This window comes from Triticum aestivum, chromosome 1D (assembly GCF_018294505.1).
Source record: "Triticum aestivum cultivar Chinese Spring chromosome 1D, IWGSC CS RefSeq v2.1, whole genome shotgun sequence".
NCBI classification, from domain to species: domain Eukaryota; kingdom Viridiplantae; phylum Streptophyta; class Magnoliopsida; order Poales; family Poaceae; genus Triticum; species Triticum aestivum.
Window position 1 is genome coordinate 477,141,792 of NC_057796.1, and position 21,254 is coordinate 477,163,045.

Genomic DNA, 21,254 nt, shown 5'->3' on the forward strand with positions numbered 1-21,254 from the left:
GGCGCAACGCTCACTGTTCATCCAATCGATCGGCTTCAGTTAGCAGCAGTAGCGAAGGAATCGCTCGATCGGGTTCAGTTAACAGCCATCGATCGATCGCTCGGGTTCAGTAACGTGTAGCCTGCAGTGCAACCGCTCGGGTTCAGTTAGAGCCCAACGCCTCGCTCAGGTTCAGTTAGAGCCAACGCCTCGCACACACGCGCGTACGTGTACGAGAGAAACGCGCATCGCTCGGCCCCCGACCTCCCACCGTAACCGGGAACTCCCCGAAAATTTCCTCCCCCTCGCTTCTACCACGGTTTTTTCCGTCATGGACGGCCCAAAGAATGTCATGCAGCTGCGTCTCCGGCCCGCCCAGGACGAAAAGCCCATTTTCTGTCATGATTTTTTGTCATAGAAGTAGGATCCCACCACATCTATGATGATACCGGGTTTTGTCACAGTTATCGTCATAGAAGTGTCATATGTATGACAGATTTTTTTTCGTTCGGCCCAAAATGTCACGGATGTGTATTTTTTTTTGTAGTGAAGAGGAAGAAGAGCAGGAAGAAGAGGGGGAAGGGGAGGAAGAAGAGGAGGAAGAGGGGGTAGAAGAGGACCAACATATGCAACTGGCATAAGCATGGATGAAGAGGAGATCAATAACACAAAATCAACACCACAAGACTCAGATCATGCTTTGTAATTTAGTAATGTAGTAGTTCCAAAATGAACTTGTTCTTCTGGTAGTGTTCTATGTAGGTACTTTTGGTACATCTAATCCTTTTGGATGAAAAAAAAGATCTCTGCAAGATAATTTCTCTGTGGTTTCTTCTCTTTTGTTAAATGAGATATCTCTTGTCAATTCAATTGCATATACTATCATCTTAATGTTGTGCAACAACAATTGAATTTCATGCAACAGTCTCACATCAGTCACACATCATAAATAGATCTCTTACATAAAATAGGTTCACAACCCAACATACTGCATGAAGCCGGTCTAGATACAATAGTCTTACAGACACACAACAAACTTACATGCTACATTGCCCAATAAAAGAGATGCAACATCTCTGTCTGATCTACATCTTGAACAGACCACCTGCACGGCCATCGGACCCTGGCCCTGCAAAACCATGTCCACCACCAATGTATGCCCTCTCTGCACCATCTATTGTACCAGGATAACAAGTGAAAGTGTGACACCGAGCGCTGTTGGATTCTTCGTCATAATCATAAGCAGGCGGCAACTCTATTAATATAGGGCAGTGATCTATAACCTTCAGAACATGGATCTTCAAAAAATGAACAACTGTTGGTTTCTCATCTTTCAGACGACTACTAGGCGGTGAAATTGGCCCGTCAGAGTCAGAGGTTGGGTAATCTTGTCGTACTTCAGGCTCTGGCAGCTCCACTTCATATAATTTAGGCTATTTGTTTGGGTTCTTCATCCACGCTTCAACAACGACGAAGCACCGATCAGTGGGCTTCAACGTCTTAACGAGATCGCTGTCGAGACTGCTAACAAGGTTGGTAACGAACTCGACCTCCCATGCCTCTTGCGGGAGCCCATCAAAGCTCAACCTTGTCAAAAACTTCATAGACGACTCATCGCCACACTTCCCATGATGCCAGCGACTAAACTGGATTGTCTCTCCGCCGACGGTAAGCTTGCGGGAGTGGTAGATGAGCACGCGAGTGCAGTCCTCGCCGGACCGAAACCGTATAAGAAAATCTGCCGGAGGCGAACATACCTCAACCATGACGTCGTCGCGGCAGACGCCGCATTGCGCCTCCAAAGCAGCAACCACCTGTGCCGGCGACACGGGAGGCCGGTTCCCTTCCACCGTACCCACCAGCACACGACCGCATAGCTTCTCCTCTAGCCGGTACATCCCAGCCGTGCGCCTCAGCACATAGCGACCGACCTCAGGCCGCAACTCTGGCTCACCACGCCTCCAGCTCTCCGTCGGGAAGAAGATACTACCCTCCCTGTTCTCCGGCCGCCAGCTCTCTCCCTCGAACTGGTCCATCTCGAGCGAGGTGACAGCGACGGCGACGGCTGTGGCAGATCGAGAGAGAGGAGAAGGTGAGAAGAAAAGCTAGGGTTTTCCCGGAATCGGGCAGAATTGGGGATTTTAAGTAAGGAGGGGATGCACAATTTGCAAAGAAACCCATCACAAATTTCCTGACAGTGGGCCATACGCTGATCAGCAAGCCACGCACGCAACGGGGAAGTGACCCATTCGCTCATAAAACAAACCAAACTGACCACTTCTCCACGTTTTGAGACTTGTGTGACTAATGTGCTCATCTCGCGAGAGTGCAGTGACGAATGGTGCGTTTATCTCATTGAGAAACATGAGCTTGCTGAATCTGGACACAAGGATAGAGTGCATATGTGCTTCTTGCAGCATCGCAATAAGGGGAAGCCAAAATGCAAGCCATGAAAAATTGATAGAATGTCATTATATACCATCTGCATTTTTGTTATTGAACAAAGGGTTGTGTATGCAGACTGCAGAATGCAAATTAGTATACATGTAGGTAAGCACACAAATATCACGGTATTAGTCCAAGTGCACAATGTAATGATATTAGGCCTGCAACCTGCAGAAGCATAGATTCTTAAAAATGATTTTGAAATAGAAACGGGCCTCTAGTTAGCAACTTCAAGGAGGCTGGTTATATATATAACATACCAGATTCAGTCATTCAGAGTTCTGTTGGGTTACATATATACCGGAAGTTATTATGTGCCTTTCAAGCGGATGACTTCGCCCGAGAGGATGTCCACCTTGTCTGCGTTGACCTTGGTGATCTTCGTGGCATCGTCTACATGCCAAGCTCGGCCTTATTTGGCTCGGTGGCCATCAAAAGCTCGCGCATGAACCTCTCTAGCTCCTCTGTGGTACTGGTAGTGACCAGTATCTCCAAGTCTGCTGCATGCTGGCCGCGCACTCAGTCGACCTCCCTCTACCACTCCTCCCGCTTCTGCACCTCGTCGACGTCGATGCCCGCCTCGCCTGCCCGGAACTTCTCGATCTCGGTGGCCTCCTCAGCCCACCACTTGGCCTTCTCGATCTTGGTGCAGCGTCCTAGAGCATCTCATGTATCTCATCAGCCACCCTCTTGGCCTCGTTGAGCTCGCCCACGACATGTTCCTTCTCACCGATGACAAAGTAGAGCTAATCCTTGGCCTTCTTGAGGTCATCGTGTGTGGACTCAAGCCTACAGCTCGATCTCCCTCGGTAGCTGCTTCTGCCGCGGTCATTGCACAGAAAATTGGCACGGCTTTTTGGCAAACGCACATCACTTTTATCCTACCCATAGCAGAAAAAAAATAATTCTAAGAGAAACTCACATCTGGAGGAGGCGTGCCGATCTTGACACCCGCCACTCAACGAGGGGATTTGTGTCAGCGGATCCCGGGGACCGGTCGTAGGCGAGTCGCAGCCTGGCCACCGCGGCCGACGGCGGTGGGTTGGCTTTGGACTTGAATGGGCCGCTGGTGGTGCACGAGCGCAGCGTGGACGGCATGCCGCTGCCACCGGTGCCTGCGGTTGTGGTGCCCCTCCTAGAGCCGCCGGGGGTGGATGGGCGGTAGCCGGGTGAGGGCGTGAAGGACCTGCGAGAACGGAGAAGATAGTCGAGGTTGTTGTCGGTGACGGCGGCGGTCAAGGTGGGTGTAGGGCGGCGACAAGATAGGTCTCGCCCAGGAGAGGCCGGGGAGGTGAGGAAGCATCGCAAATGCGATTTTTTTTCCAGGGCTAATGGTAGTGCCCGTGGGCTTCAGCATGAAAGGCCCAGTAAACCAGAGGCCTCTGATTTGCTACGGGAGTAGCTGCCCACAGGACATTCGGCCCAATCGTGGTCCCGTGGTGCTGCATCGTTGATCGGACGACCAGGAACAATCAGAAACTGCAATCCGATGGCTGAAACATGAGGATGCGTGAGAGCGCTCGAAAGTGGCACAGTTTTACTGTCCTTAATCATACCATAATCTTTTTGACTGTCTTCTTTATTCCGGCTTATTAAAGAGACATTCACTTACGTGTTATTTATGTCACTACGATCTAATATCTTCATATCAAATTCTTGTAAGAGAAGAGCCCACTGGATCTTTCGGTTTCGAATCTTTCTTTGCTAAAAAGAAAACCACCTCTTTCAATGCCTGACGATCCGTGTAAACAATGACCTTTGTTTATGTAACATAAGGTCTCAACTTTTCACAAGCAAATATCATGGCATATAACTCTCTATCATTCTTTGCATAATTTCTTTGTGACCTCTCCCATCCAAAGAATGATATCCACACAATTAACGTTAAACAAACATACGTACGAAACCAACCAAACCTCAACGTACCACCATGCCTGTAGACTCCCCTTTAATAGTAGATAACCACAAATAGTTACTAATTAAAACATAAGTTAGATCGCGGGAACCCGAGAGAATAGATGATATAAGATATCGCGGTATTATCTGTTTTTTGTTTAAATTTCAAATTTAATTTAGGAACTCCGCCGGGAATTAGTACCATGAAATTCTCAATTTTCTTGGAAGAGACATAATTCTCAAAATTAGTATCATGACATTTTTTTATAATTGATGTGATGAAATTATTATTATTATTCACTTAAAATGAGATTACATTTATAAGATGGATTTTTCAAAACATTCTTGGAATCGGTAACATGGAATTCTCTGCTCAAAAAGGCACCATGGAAGTCTTAGTATTCTTTCCTTAGGAGAGACATAATTTTCAGGAATTCAATATCATGATATTCACAACAATCATACTAGGGATTATTTTTCAGTTAGATAAGAAGACTAGTACTATTAAGTGTTCCATTTATGATTCAAAATATGTGGTTTAAAAGCATCCGTGCGGGTGGAAATAGGGTACAGGAACACTTAATATCTAACTGAACCATCTCACAGTTATGTGGTTTAAAATAGTTATGTGCTTTATGCAGATTCAAAGCACATAACTTCAATGAAAAAATAGGGTAGCTATGAAGTATAAATAGTTTGAAATTTTCTGTATCCTAAAATATATGTGCGCAGTTATGCAGATATTAAGTTGGGTTTCAAACTTGAGTTAAACTATTGGAATCTTTGAACTAAGTAGCCAAAATCTATGAACTTAGTTGTCTTAGTAACTGAAACTTAATTGTTAGTGTCGGGTGATTTGAATCTTGAAGTGGAAAAGTCTTCCCCACGCAGTGTCTATTGATGTGAATCAATGAAGAAAGTACAACATAGCACATCGCATGTGGTTTAACGGAAATAGCTGATACAAAATTTTGTATTCCCTCCGATCGAAAATATGTGTTGCAGTTTTAAGCTAAGATTTGTTCAACCATAGTTAAAACTGCGACATTTACTATTGATAGGAGGATGTACTAAACATATACTCCCTCTCTTCCCAAAATAAGCGTCCCTGATTCGGCGACACCTAAGGCCTGTTTTTTTGGATTCTGAGACCAGATTCAGCTTTGCTAGTGAAGCTAAATCCGAAATGTGAAATAAACAACTATTTGAAATCAGCTTTGCCAGTGAAGTTGAATCTGGATTTGGGCCACTTATAGTGCAATTTCGTGAAGCACCTCAAAGTGTATTTCGATGGCGAAGCTGATTCGTTGAATCAGTTTTGCCACTGAAGTGAATCTGCAGTTGATTAAAATCCAAGCGAACCTGAAACAAACAAAGCCTTGTTTTGATACGAAGGGAGTACAACATATCTTGAGGATCTCGAGGCGGGTACAAGAAGAAGATGTGGGTGGGTGGAGCACCTAGGAGCTCCTAATTACTGGTTAGGAAGATAGTAATTTTCTTGCGTGCATTTTCTTTATTCTTTCAGCTCTATCAAATAAACCCACTGCAATATACGTATATTTCTGCAGTTCTTCTACCTCAATACTAAGAATTTAAAATTTAGTTGTACACTTATTGGGATTTAAATCTGTAATCCAAATACATTCAAGTATTTTCAGACGAAGGGAGTACTTCAGGTCTATATATAATCACAATCACAACAAATTTCATATTTACAGTCGTGGCTATGGAGACACGTTCTATACACACGGGAGTTCACCTGTACGCGCAACCAAATCATGACATGCCATGCCACGCCGGCTTCCTGCACCGCGCTCTCTGGCTAAGTCAAGCCACCTGCCTCATCTCCACGGACGCCGCGGCCGGCACCACCGCGGTCACCGTGGCCGGCGCGGCGGCCTCCATCTTGGCGACGCCGTGGCCGTGGCCGTACCCGCCGCCCTCGAGGTCGTCGTCGTAGTAGGCGACGCGGTCCCTGCGCGGGCGCGCGCGGAGGTGCCTCTTGGTGCACACCTGGCCGACGAGGCAGGAGATGACGATGAGCGCCGCGATGACGCCCAGCACCACGAACACCGCCGTGTACGAACCCCCGCCGCTGGCGCCAGCCGACGCCGCGTCCTGCAGCGGCCGCGCGTGGATGATGATGCCCGTCCCCTCGCCAGCCGACGCCATCGCCGCTGATGCTCGCTTGCTTCGCGGTGGTGACCGGTGGAATGAAGGCGACGACGATGCGTACTTGTAATTTCTCGCGGCTTGGGTTGATATATATATGCTTGGAGTGAGCTCGAGGGCTGGGTTTGGTCTAGTGTACAAGGGGAGGATTGGAGCTTGCGAACTCTGCAATTTATGCTATGCTGTTCCTTGCCGGCATCCATGGCAAAGCTAAGGATCCATCCAATCCAACGTTGTTTGCCACTCACCGTATTCCTTCCAAAGTGTCCGATCAATTGCAGTCTCGCAAGTTACCCTTGCAAGATTCTTTTTTGGGATGCTCTTAGCTGGGGTTTTGTTTCTCAGTGCTACATCGATGGATGGATGGATGGATGTCATCTTCCTCCTTTTGCGTGAATCGATTCTTTCTGCATGAATGGATTCTTGAACAAACTATAAACATTCTGATCACCGTCCATCAGCTATCCAACGGCCAGAAATGTGCAGCTGTCGTGGCTAACGCACGTCACATTCGTTTCCTACGTGACACATCTTCTTATCTTATCCTCGCGCGCCTCTTTTCTTCCCCTCTGCCGTCGCCAACTCCGAGCCAGGGAGAGCAGAGCATCCGAGAAACACTCAGCGCCATGGCCATGGCTTCCACCGCTCTCTCCTCGGCCCTCTCCCTCCTCCACGCCAAGCCCGCCACCACCTCCCTGCCCCGACCACACCCATTCTTCCCCATCCACGGTCGCCGCCCCTCCGTCGCCGTCGCTTGCACCTCAACCGCCGCGGCCTCCCCGAAGGTGCTGGAGCTGGGGGACGCCATCGCGGGGCTGACCCTGGAGGAGGCGCGCGGGCTGGTGGACCACCTGCAGGAGCGCCTGGGCGTGTCGGCGGCCGCGTTCGCCCCCGCCGCCGCCGTGGCCGCCCCGGCCGGAGCGGCGGCCGAGGCCGAGGCGCCCGCGGAGCAGACGGAGTTCGACGTGGTGATCGAGGAGGTGCCGAGCAGCGCCCGCATCGCCACCATCAAGGTGGTGCGCGCGCTGACCAACCTGGCGCTCAAGGACGCCAAGGACCTCATCGAGGGCCTCCCCAAGAAGCTCAAGGAGGCCGTCGGCAAGGACGAGGCCGAGGACGCCAAGAAGCAGCTCGAGGCCGTCGGCGCCAAGGTCACCGTCGCCTGAGCCTGACCTTGACGACGTTGCTGCTGCATTGCTACTAGGAATTCCATAATTTTACCAAAATTTTCCTTGTCGAAAAGACATTTTCTCTTGTGTAATTGTAAAATTGTATCCGGCCCGTTGCAAGATCTTGCGTCCTTTATATACTCTGTTTCTTGCTCTGTTTTTTAATCTCCACTACGATGCGAACCTGAATTCTGATGTTTCGTTTCAGAATTTTGATTGGATATGGTATGTAATTGGCTCTCGAGGGAATGCATTATGATATGCACTGGCTGTTCTGGACATGGCCTGGTCGATGTAAAATGGAAGCCACTTGGAGTTCGATATACTATGTGACTGACTACCTGCGGTGTTGCACAAGTCAGGTTACAGTGAGTACAGGTGCAGGAATCGCTGACTAAGTCCGTGCGCTCAACCGGTAACAATGCGATACGCCCTGACTGACCAATGCACGGAACGACAGCCCAGGCAGGATTGCTGTTTTCCAAGTTTATTGATCAACCATAATATTTTCATTTATCAGAAAAACACACAATGTTTGCATGTACACAAAGGGGACCATAGGGCCTACCCAGACTAAAATGGCCACCCATATCTAAAGAAGTAGCGGATTAGGGCATGTACAATGGTATTACCTTAGGAATGCCACGTAGAACCCTATAAACAAGGAGTGTCGCGTAGAATAAATGCCGAGGTGAAGAAGAGAGAAAATATAAGAAAAGATTTGTCTTCTCATTTAAGAGATGATCTCTTAGCACAATATGTCTCACCATGTTTTTATGAATAGCTAGTTATTGAAGATAAAGCTAAGAGAATCCATTGTAGACATGCTTTTTTTTGTTATATCTGAATTACATGCAACGCTTAAAATAAGACTATCTGTTTAACCATTGTACATGCCCTTAGCAAGGCTGTGAGCTTTGAAATTGAAGTTCCGAGATTCATGCACAAAAACAATATACTTTTTTTTCACAAAATCCAAAAAACTAAATGGATTTCAATTATTTTTTCAAAAATCTAAATGCAAGTTTCAATATTTGGAATAGTTTTTGTACTTATATGGGAATTTATTACATTGGTATAAATATTAAGGGAATAATTAAATTTTTAGTGAATATTTATGAACTATATTGGAGAAGTTCTTTCAAAAAATGACACTTACTCTATTTTTTCAAACATGAATAAAAATGATTTTTTTGAAATAAAAAATAATTTGAAATTTTCATTTCAATTCTATGAAAATTGTAAAATTTCATACAAATTTGTGGATTATTTATTTCTTTTAAAAAGGTTAAAGAACATATTGATAAATAGCCACGCTTATTTTAGTCATATTTCATAAACATCCCACAAAGACTTCACAACTTTTTAATCAATTCCATTATAGTTCAATCAAATTAAGTTATTCTGGTGCATTTAATTTTTATTCTTTTTTTTTTGAACAACTCGGAATCTTTTGATTTTCTTTTCTTTCCTTCAAATCTGTAAATTATTTGAAATTTTTAAGAAGTGTTTGGAGTATTACTGACAAGACTAGGTTTCGGTAAGCGCATTTCAAAATTTCTAAATCGGTACTAAAACTAAGTGGAATGCATTTCAAACTGAATAAAAATATGTAGGAGTACTTCATAAAAAAATGGAATCAAACATTTTCATACAAATTTGCAACTTTGCAAAAAGTGAAACTTGTTCATTTACTAAATCGTAGCTCCAACCAAAAGTAATTACGAAGTGTACAAACTAGATCTAATACAGAGCAATGCAGGAAAAATACATTGACGTATAGTGTGAATCTCAAAGAAGCATTGACGGCTCTAATGTGCTTGCAAGAATTGAGGTTTCGACCTTCAACACTTAATCTACAGTAGGTCTGAACTCATCCCAAAGACAGACAACATTTTTTAGATTTGCCCGGCAAAATTAATTTAGCTTTGGCTTGAGACGAACTCGAGTGAAATTTCAGTTGAAATTTTAGCGAAGCCGGCACGCTTTGTTCTAGCAAACGAATCCAACTCACTAACACACCGATGTGGATACCTATACAGGCGGCACACGGCACAACAGCATCCGTCGCAATCAGTAGTCGCCGTGGAGCGACGGCGGCACCGTTGGCCAGAACTCCTCGAGGCCCCAGACGTTGTCGGCCGCCACCGCCGCCGCCTGCAAGAACTCCGGCGGCACGCCGCCGTCCATTCCACCGGCACACGCGGCATCACCTCCTCCTTGCACGGCGTAGCCAAGCTGGTGATCACCCCAGCCGCCTGGATGCGTCGTCGCCGCGACGACGTCGTAGTGCGGCATGGCGCCCGGCCGGACCACGGAGTTGCTGCTGCTGCTCTGGGACTCGGTCACCGCCGTCGAGCTCAGAAGCTGGCACCCGGCGCTGTCGCTGGCGGTGGCGCCGGCGCGGCGCTTCTTCTGTATCTTGGTCCTCCAGAAGTTCTTGATCTCGTTGTCGGTCCGGCCGGGGAGGTGCCTGACGATCTTGGACCACCGGTTGCCCCACCTGGCCTGGAGATCCACGATGAGCAGGTGCTCCTCCGGCGTGATGTTGCCCCGCCGCACGTCGGGGCGCAGGTAGTTGAGCCACCGCAGGCGGCAGCTCTTCCCCGTCCGGTTCAGCCCTGCATACATGCCATAATTTGTTCTCACACATACTACGTACTACGTGCACCGCCATGCCATACACGGCTGGGATATAGTACTACTGATGATCGATATGGTACGTACCGGCGGCGCGGGCGAGGCTGTTCCACGCGCCCTCGCCGTTGGCGGCGACGTAGTTGGCGAGGACGAGGTCCTCCTCCATGGTCCAGGGCCCCTTCCTCACCGCCGGCTCCGCGCCGCCGCCGTCCGCCGCGCACTGCATGGTCCTCCCCTCCCCTCCCCTCCGGCGCGCGCGTACCGGGCCTGCGGCGTAACGCGGTCGCCAGCGTAACACGTCGGCGTTTCGCATATATAGTCGGGGCCGGGGCGGGCGGCGACGTGAGCGGGGCACTTTCGGCACGCCTAACTCGGAAAGGCGCCCGCCGGGAGCTCCCGAAGCGGCCATGGCGACGACGTGTCACGCGCTGATTAACGTGCGCCGCTTTCCTTCGCAACTGGCAATGCCCGCTTCTTCTTCTCTTTGCCCTGTATGGTTTGGTTTGGGTTCGCACGTGCGTATTAACTCCCGTAGCCGCACATGCACGCGCGCTTGTTGCAGGAGGAGGGGTGCCAGCTGTGGTGCACTTTGGTTTTCGATTAAGAGTTAATCGTTTTGTTAGGGCGATCATTTTATTGTTGTTGATTGTTGGTTTTGAAATAGCTAACCAGTCTTGCTCGCTGGTGGTGATCGTTTTATTAACTTGGGTGGTTAATCATCACTTTTCCTATCAACCCTAGCCGCCGCCACGGCCCCCCTCCCTCTTCCCCGTCCGGTGCAAGATGAGTGGGGACCCGTCCGTCTCGTTATATTTTTCTTAGGCTTTTGTTTCTCCCACGATATTGATGAGGTGGTGGTCTATGGCGTGTTGAAATAAGGTCTCTCCGGTCTCTCCCTACCTCGATGGTGGCTTATGAGAATTTGTGTCCCTGGATCCGTTGGTGCCCCCTTAAAAAAGGGTCTATTGATTCCCCAGTTCGTGTGCCTTTTAAGGGGAGCTATTGGCTGGCTATTGGTGTGGTGACTTCGACATCTTTTGGCATGTTATTTTTACGGCTTGGCCTGACTTCTCCAACCATCTGAACCGGCGGTGATGCATTGCAAGCCGGTTCTACGTGGGTTGATGCTTCAACCAATGCTGCTTCGGCAATTTATAGATCTTATCTCAAGGGACAAGTGACTACCACGGTCTCCATAGTTTGGTATGACGAGGGTGTTTGCAGGTGCCACTGTCTCTATTGTTGGTTCAATGTAATTTTCAATTTATAACGGGCGGTGTACAATTGGAGGAAGAAGAAGACCAGTATGCTTTTCAATGTAATTTTATTTTTTACTGATCCTTCAACGTCCAGTTGTCTATCCATTGCACCGCCTTTTTGTTTTTCTCGATATAGATCTAAGATGCTCTTTGTGTGTCTTTAAAAAAAACTGGATGGTTAATCACGTAGTGTGTCTCGATCGCCGCCCATTGTCAAAAATACTACTCCCTTCGTTCCTAAATATAAGTTTTTTTAGACATTTCAAATGGAATACTACATACGGATGTATGTAGACATATTTTAGAGTGTAGATTCATTCATTTTATTCCGTATGTAGTTACTTATTGAAATCTCTAGAAAGACTTATATTTAGGAACGGAGGGAGTAGCTATGAACAATTCTAAGCACAATTAAGTGCAACAAAAATGGGCCGACCTACGCTATGAACAATTCGAAGAACAATTAAGTACATACAAATGGGCCAACCTACTGAATGCACGTATGAATTTTCTTTTGCGGTTCAGTTAAATCACTCTCCACCACCGTACGATCAATATCCAAATGCCATCAGTCTTCTTCTTCCTTCAACCTTTTTTAATATATACTGAAACTAATAAAATAAATAAAACAAAGCTTTCTAAGGTTGAATAAATTGGGTTGCACAAAAAAAAAATGCACATATTTACAAGATGCAAGAAAAAGCATAATAGTTTTGACATTCTACACACATATTGCATAGCACCCGCGCATATATTTACACACACCCAATCATCGACAGACACACAATTGAGTAAAAAAGAAAAATCAAACACACATGAAAATGGAAAGAAACGACTAAACTAAAAGAAATGCAGGTGACCTCCAATAACGAAGGGCCGCAATAGTTGGGGAAAGGTCGCCAGGGATGGCATTTGCGAACACTAGGGGTGGCATTTTATCTGGCTGACGGTGGCATTTTTCAAAACTGTCATCGCAGTTTGTTTAATTTGCAGGTAGTTTTTTTTAAACTGCAACCGTCTGATCTTGATCTAACGGCCATGGGTGTGTTCGCTGAGATCACATCCGCAGCGAACATTCGTAGTTTCGTCAGATAGCATTTCCCATAGCAAAAGCGTCATGCACATTGCATACATATTAATTCTCCTCCTCCTTCGATGCACTATTAAAAAAAAGCTTCAAATTCCAGATTGATCCGTTGTTTAAAGAGAGCAACTGTGTCTAAATCGGCTGCTGAGAAATACTCTCTCCGTTTCAAAACGATTGAAGTTCTAGTTTTATCCACTTTTATTCTTATAGAAAAATTGCTAATACTATTACTAGGCCGCCATTTTCACCGGCTAACCAAACAGGGGCTCTGATTATGCCTGACTCCCAAGGTTATTTCTCTGCACAATGGTGTGTAGGCGTGCCTCATAGTGCGTTGCTGAGAGCGATCATGGACCCGCACGAGTATTGACGACGATTCAGCGGCCGAGATCGTCTCGTCCTGTCCAAGCCTTGAGCCCAGCTCCGCTCCAGCCACCCCGCACCAGCGCGGGGACCCAACCCAAACCTCACGGAATGGAATGAAAAAGGAGGCGCGCTGTCTCCGTCCCCACCGTAACCGCACGGCGGAGAACCTCGCCGCGCCCCGCGCGCCGCCAGCACGGACCTCCTACGCCGGCCCGCCGCTTCCCCGGTTCGCCGGAGCCGCGCGTGCGAGACCATCCTGTGCGTTGTGCCCCCGTGCCAGGGTAGGGGCATGGGATGGCCGGTTAATTTGGTTCATGACTAAACTGGCCATTCCCGAGCACGATTACCTCCAACCTTTCATGTCTTGGATGTCAGTAGTGCCTTTGTTCATGCAAATGGGAAATTGACTACTGCCACCCATGGAAATGTTGCCTTCTGGACGACTCGCCAGATCTTTTAGTATGTGCTTCTCATATCACTTTGAGTGGCTGTGTGACGCTTGTTAGAGATGACATTCTTCAGGGGCTTAGCTCTTTGTGAGATGTAGAGGCCTCAGGTTATATGCGAGCCATGGTCACAGCTAGACCCATGAATTGTGGGTTGATTTGGTTCATGATGCTGTGTTAACTGGCTCTTATCTTGGTTCTTCTAGCATGCTTGTCTTGAGGTGTCGAAGTAACTACTTAGTAGTGCAATTGTTCATGGGAATGTTGTTTTCTGGATGGTAACTATGAATTATAGGGTGGAGATGCTGTTAGTCAGATCGTTTCTGGAGTACAAATTAGCGCATGTGGATTTCTCCCATGGACATTATCACCCCGCACGGCCAGGCGGGATGATAACAAAGGGAGTACAAATTAGGACAGATGCATGTATGATGTGTTCATTTGGTTCATGATGTTGTGTTACTTGGCTATTCTCTTGGTTCTAGTAGCATCATGAGCCCTAGATGTTGAAATTGAGTTAGATGCGCCATTGTTCATCCAGATGACTACGGGTACTCATGGAAATGCTGGTTTTTGGATGATAACTACTATGAATTACAGTATGTGATTCTCAAGTCACAGCTAATGGAATTGAAGCCTAAACCTCTTGAAAAATGAGATGATCAGTTCGTGTGGCCCTGATGGATGTCCTGGTCTACGTGCCTACCGAATGGAAGAATGGGCGCCAGGTTGGCCAGAGTGGAAATCGGTTGAAGGAGCCTGTCAGACTTTCTCCCACAGAAGGTTTTTCCTTTGTGGAACAGTAGAGGCCATACATAGAATGCCATTGTGGAGTTTCCAAAGGACAGGGTTGGATTTTAAAACGCAATTACCTTTGAAGATCACTTTCAGGAAGAAGGATGTCAAACGGGGACTGGAATGCGAAGAAGTATCGGGTCTCACAGATGTTTGGATGGTCGCAAGAGCTGATGATCTAAACTCTTATGAGGTGATAAGGGTCTATTTGCAGAAAAATGTTGATCTGAAAACTGTCGGTGATCTTCAGATGAAGGAAGATATAAAGTTGACAAGTTTGTATCCAATTTGGCCAGCGAAACTGAGGTTAAAAACAAAAAACATTGAAGCACCTGGATGCAAGTACAAGGATACAAGTGCATCAATTGGCAAAACGATGGAGCAAAAGGAGCAGCTGCTCCACTCTTACAATGAAAGTTTGTATTGATCTCTTGAGCTGCACCACTTATATGTTCCGCTATGTTCTAATTGCTAGCATATGTGCATTTGTCTCTGTTGAACATATTATGTACGTGTATATTGTTTATTGGGCCCACCTCCTAGTTCATCTGTATAGTTGAGGTTGTGGCCCCCCTCTATACATCATATATATACGTGCCTAGTGCACCGATCAATGCAATTGTGTTGCACAGCCTATTCTAGTCTTCTATATGGTATCTATCGCAGAAAGTTCCTAGACCTAGCCGCCGCCGCGTCATCTCGCCGCCGCCGCTGCCGTCGGGCTTTCCGATCGACGTCGCCGCCGCCCTCCCACCACCCGTCGCGCCACCTGCCGCCGTCGCGGCTTCTTCCTCAAGCCGCCGCCACCGTCGCCGCCACGACCCCTGCTTCCGCACCCCTCCTCCCCACGCCGCGCCGCTCCTTCCTTCCCACTCCGCGCCGCACCTACCCGCCTGCCCACCCATGCCGCCACCCCAACCGACCCGAGCCGAACCCTAACCCTAGCCACTCCACCCACGTCGCGCCTTCCCACTCCCTCCTCGCTGCGCCATGAGTTCCTCCTCCTCCTCCACCGTCTCCAACCCCTTCGTTGGTCCCGATGTCACCCTCGTCCGTGATCTCAACATCCACGAGTGCGTTCCGGTGGTGCTTGATCAATCCACCGCGTCCTACTCTGCTTGGAAGCGGTACTTCTCCCTGGTGTTTCGCGAGTACCTGCTCCACGGCCACGTCGATGGCACCGTGGACTCGAGCCTCATGATTCACGACAAGGAGTGGATGATCCTCAACGCCACCATCATCCGTTGGTTCTACCTCACCATCTCCAAGGACCTCTTCCACACGGTGGTGGATGACGACGACGACGCCTACGCTGTCTGGAACAAGCTCAACGACCTGTTCACCGACAACAAACTGCAGCGCAAGGTCCTCCTCCACGGTGAGTTTTACGTGTGCTGGCAGCTTGATTCGTCTAGCGACGATTTTTGCATGCGCCTCAAAAAGCTTGCCGATGAGCTCCACGATCTCGGTGAGACGGTCAACGACGAGCTCCTCATCAGCACCCTCACCGCTGGCCTCAACGAGGACTTTGGGAACGCCGCCTCCAACCTCACCCTCATCTTGGAGCCTACCTTTGCCAAGGTGGTGGCCTCAAGCTGGAGGAGCGACGGATGAAGATGGCCCGAACTCGGGCGACCCACACCGCTCTCATCGCCGGCATCAGTGGGGGCTCGGCGCCGCCGCCGCCATCGCGTCCCGCGCCGGCTCTCCCGCCTGCGTCGGCCTTCATGCGCCGGCTCTCCCGCCACCGCCGCCGCCATCGCGTCCCCCGCGGCTGCTAATAGGGGCCGCCACGGGGGCTGCAAGCAGCAATGGGGCGCCGGTGCTTGATACGTCCATTTTGCATCATGTTTTCCTACTGTTATTTATAATGTTTTTATCCATAATGATGCTTTTTGGAGTAATTCTAATGCCTTTTCTCTCATAATTTGCAAGGTACACACCAATAGGGAGAATTCCGGCAGCTGGAAATCTGGACCTGAAAAACCATGTCAGGCCACCTATTCTGCACAACTCCAAATGAGCTGAAACTTCACGGAGATTTTTTATGGATTATTTAAGAAATATTGGAGCCAATAACAACCAGAGGGGGCCACCAGGTGGGCACAACCCACCTGGGCGCGCCAGGCCCCTCAGACGCGCCCTGGTGGATTGTGGCCTCCTCGGCCCACCTCCGGTGCCCATCTTCTGGTATATAAGTCATTTTGACCTAGAAAAAAAATAAAGATAGGACTTTCGGGACGAAGCGCCGCCGCCTCGAGGCGGAACTTGGGCAGGAGCACTTTTGCCCTCCGGCGGAGCAATTTCGCCGGGGGAACTTCCCTCCCGGAGGGGGAAATCATCGTCATCATCTTCACCAACAACTCTCCCATCTTGGGGAGGGCAATCTTCATCAACATCTTCAACAGCACCAACTCCTCTCAAACCCTAGTTCATCTCTTGTATTCAATCTTGTTACCGGAACTATAGATTGGTGCTTGTGGGTGACTAGTAGTGTTGATTACATCTTGTAGTTGATCACTAGATGGTTTATTTGGTGGAAGATTATATGTTCAGATCTATTATGCTATTTAATACCCCTCTGATCATGAGCATGTTTATCACTTGTGAGTAGTTACCTTTGTTCTTGAGGTCTTGGGAGAAATCATGTTGCAAGTAATCATGTGAACTTGATATGTGTTTGATATTTTGATAGTATGTATGTTGTTATTCCCTTAGTGGTGTCATGTGAAGGTCGACTACATGACACTTCACCATATTTGGGCCTAAGGGAATGCATTGTGGAGTAGCAATTAGATGGTGGGTTGCGAGAGTGACAGAAGCTTAAACCCCAGTTTATGCGCTATTCCGTAAGGGACCGATTGGATCCCAAAGTTTAATGCTATGGTTAGAATTTATTCTTAATACTTTTCTCGTAGTTGCGGATGCTTGCGGGAGGGTTAATCATAAGTAGGAGGTTTGTTCAACTAAAAACAACACCTAAGCACCGGTCCACCCACATATCAAATTATCAAAGTAGCGAACACAAATTGAACCAACATGATGAAAGTGACTAGATGGAATTCCCGTGTACCCTCAACAATGCTTTGCTTATCATAAGAGACCGTTTTGGCCCGTCCTTTGCCTCAAAAGGATTGGGCTACCTTGCTGCACTTTTGTTACCGTTACCTTTACTTGCTCGTTACAAATTACCTTGCTATCAAACTACTCGCTACTTACAATTTCAGCACTTGCAGACATCATCTTACTGAAAACTACTTGTCATTTCCGTCTGCTCCTCGTGGGGTTCGACACTCTTACTTATCGAAAAGATCTACAATTGAACCCCTATACTTGTGGGTCATCAAGGCTATTTTCTGGCGCCGTTGCCGGGGAGTGAAGTGCCTTTGGTAAGTGGAATTCGGTAAGGAAACATTTAGATAGTGTGCTGAAATTTATTGTCACTTGCTACTATGGAAAACAATCCTTTGAGGGGTTTGTTCGGGGTATCTTCACCTCGTCCGGAACCACAATTAATTGCCCCTCAACCTACTGCACCTACTGGAAATATTGAATATGAAATTCCTTCGGGTATGATAGAACAACTGCTAGCCAATCCTTATGCAGGAGATGGAACCGAACATCCTGATATGCACTTGATATATGCTGAACAAATTTGTGGATTGTTCAAGCTTGCAGGTTTACCCAGAGATGAAGTTATGAAGAAGGTTTTCCCTTTATCTTTGAAGGGAAAAGCATTGGCATGGTATAGGCTATGCGATGATATTGGATCATGGAATTGGAATAGCTTGAAATTGGAGTTCCACCAAAAAAATTATCCTATGCATCTAGTTCATCGTGATCGGAATTATATATATAATGTTTTGCCTCGTGAAGGAGAAAGTATCGCTCTAGCTTGGGGGAGGCTTAAGTCAATTTTATATTCATGCCCCAATAATGAGCTCTGATGACCCACAAGTATATGGGATCTATCGTAGTCCATTCGATAAGTAAGAGTGTCGAACCCAACGAGGAGCAGAAGGAAATGATAAGCGGTTTTCAGCAAGGTATTCTCTGCAAGCACTGAAATTATAGGTAACATATAGTTTTGTGATAAGATAATTGGTAACGAGCAACAAGTAACAAAAGTAAATAAAGTGCAGCAAGGTGGCCCAATCCTTTTTGTAGCAAAGGACAAGCCTGGACAAACTCTTATATAGAGAAAAGCGCTCCCGAGGACACATGGGAATTATCGTCAAGCTAGTTTTCATCACGTTCATATGATTCGCGTTCGGTACTTTGATAATTTGATATGTGGGTGGACCGGTGCTTGGGTGCTGTCCTTACTTGGACAAGCATCCCACTTATGATTAACCCCTATTGAAGCATCCGCAACTACAAAAGAAGTAATAAGGTAAACCTAACAATAGCATGAAACATATGGATCCAAATCAGCCCCTTACGAAGCAACGCATAAACTAGGGTTTAATCTTCTGTCACTCTAGCAACCCATCATCTACTTATTACTTCCCAATGCCTTCCTCTAGGCCCAAATAATGGTGAAGTGTCATCTAGTCGACGTTCACATAACACCACTAGAGGAGAGACAACATACATCTCATCAAAATATTGAACGAATACCAAATTCACATGACTACTAATAGCAAGACTTCTCCCATGTCCTCAGGAACAAACATAACTACTCACAAAGCATATTCATGTTCATAATCAGAGAAGTATTAATATGCATATAGGATCTGAACATATGATCTTCCACCAAATAAACCAACTAGCATCAACTACAAGGAGTAATCAACACTACTAGCAACCTACAGGTACCAATCCCAGACTTGGAGACAAGAATTGGATACAAGAGATGAACTAGGGTTTGAGAGGAGATGGTTCTGGTGAAGATGTTGATGGAGATTGCCCTCTCCCGATGAGAGGAGCGTTGGTGATGACGATGGCGATGATTTCCCCCTCCCGGAGGGAAGTGTCCCCAGCAGAACAGCTCTGCCGGAGCCCTAGATTGGTTCCGCCAAGGTTCCGCCTCGTGGCGGCGGAGTCTCGTCCCGAAAGCTTGCTTATGATTTTTCTTCGGACGGAAGACTTCATATAGCAGAAGATGGGCCCCGGAGGGCCAACAGGGGGCCCACGAGGCAGGGGCGCGCCCAGGGGGTAGGGCGCGCCCCCACCCTCGTGGACAGGTGGAGGCCCCCCTGACGTGGATCCTTCTTCCAGTATTTTTTATTATTTCCAAAAATAACTTTCGTGGAGTTTCAGGACTTTTGGAGTTGTGCAAAATAGGTCTCTAATATTTGCTCCTTTTCCAGCCCAGAATTCCAGCTGCCGGCATTCTCCCTCCTTATGTAAACCTTGTAAAATAAGAGAGAATAGGCATAAGTATTGTGACATAATGTGTAATAACAGCCCATAATGCAATAAATATCGATATAAAAGCATGATGCAAAATGGACGTATCAACTCCCCCAAGCTTAGACCTCGCTTGTCCTCAAGCGAAAGCCGATAACGATAAATATGTCCACATGTTTAGAAGTAGAGGTGTCGATAAAATAAAATACAGACATGAGGGCATCATGATTATTCTCATAACAGCAACATATATGGATATTGTCATATGATTTTTTATGCTCAAGTAATAATCTATTCAGAATGCAAAGTATGAATCAGAAACTTTATTGAGAACTAACAAACTATAATCTCAGTCATTGAAGAAATTGCAATTTATCGTAATATCAGAAAGAGTCTATGTCAGAGCTTTCTAGCAAGTCCACATACTCAACTATCATTTAGTCTTTCATAATTGCTAACACTCACACAATACTTGTGGTTACGGAGTTTTAATCGGACACAGAGAAAGATAGGGGCTTATAGTTTTGCCTCCCAACTTTTTACCTCAAGGGTAATGTCAACAATAATAGCTCATGCTAACCTACACCCAATTAGGTATATATAGCAGGATCTTTCCAACACCCTGTGCTTGCCAAAGGATAAAAGGTAAAAAGGAAAGGTGAAGATCACCATGACTCTTGCATCAGGTAGAAGATAATAATAAAAGATAGGACCTTCGCAGAGGGAAGCAGAGGTTGCCATGCGCTTTCTGGGTTGGATGCACAAAATCTTAATGCGAAAGAACATCACTTTATATTGCCACTTGTGATATGAACCTTTATTATGCAGTCCGTCGCTTTTATTTCTTCCACATCACAAGATCGTATAAAGCTTATTTCCTCCACACCAATCAATCATACATATTTAGAGAGCAATTTTTATTGCTTGCACCGATGACAACTTACTTGAAGGATCTTACTCAATCCATAGGTAGATATGGTGGACTCTCATGGCAAAACTGGTTTAAGGGTAATGGGAAGCACAAGTAGTATCTCTACTTGGTGCAAAGAATTTGGCTAGCATGAGGGGGAAAGGCAAGCTCAACATGTTGGATGATCCATGACAATATACTTTATCTCAGATATAAGAAAACATAACCCATTACGTTGTCTTCCTTGTCCAACATCAACTCTTTAGCATGTCATATTTTAATGAGTGCTCCCAATCATAAAAGATGTCCAAGATAGTATATTTATATGTGAAACCTCTCTTTCTTTATTACTTCCTATTAATTGCAACGATAACCAAAGCTATGTTTGTCAACTCTCAACAATTTTTAATCATCATACTCTTTCTATGTGAAGTCATTACTCTCCATAAATCAACATGATCTCTTTTATTTCTTTTTATTCTTTTCTCTTTTCTTTTATTCACTCAAGATCATAGCAAGATAATCAAGCCCTTGACTCAACAGTAATCTTTATTATATAGCTCACGGACTCGATTACATAGAGAGATCATAAAGCAAAACTCAAAACTAGATCATACCAAAACTTTATTCTACTAGATCAAGATACTACTAATAGGATTGAACTAAGAAAAAGGGTAAAGATAGGAGATGTGATGGTGATACGATACCGGGGCACCTCCCCCAAGCTTGGCAGTT

At 46.5% G+C, this 21,254-nt stretch overlaps 2 protein-coding genes across 2 annotated transcripts; one reads left to right on the forward strand and one right to left on the reverse strand.

Moving 5' to 3' along the window:
* Positions 1 to 7,220: 7,220 nt before the first annotated feature.
* LOC123183182 (50S ribosomal protein L12, chloroplastic) lies at positions 7,221 to 7,819 on the forward strand (the record flags this gene model as incomplete). The annotated part of the gene is given in 1 exon segment (XM_044595929.1): positions 7,221 to 7,819. A coding segment is annotated over 1 exon segment (441 nt), but the record flags the coding sequence as incomplete, so codon positions are not given.
* A 1,558-nt stretch (positions 7,820 to 9,377) lies between these two features.
* On the reverse strand, positions 9,378 to 10,572 carry LOC123177025 (MYB-like transcription factor EOBII). The gene is made up of 2 exons (XM_044590999.1): positions 10,392 to 10,572; positions 9,378 to 10,285 (listed from the first exon to the last, which is right to left on the reverse strand). The coding sequence occupies exons 1-2, from the start codon at positions 10,528 to 10,530 to the stop codon at positions 9,738 to 9,740; spliced, it is 687 nt and encodes a 228-aa protein (XP_044446934.1). The 5' UTR covers positions 10,531 to 10,572; the 3' UTR covers positions 9,378 to 9,737.
* Between the last annotated feature and the right edge of the window lie 10,682 nt (positions 10,573 to 21,254).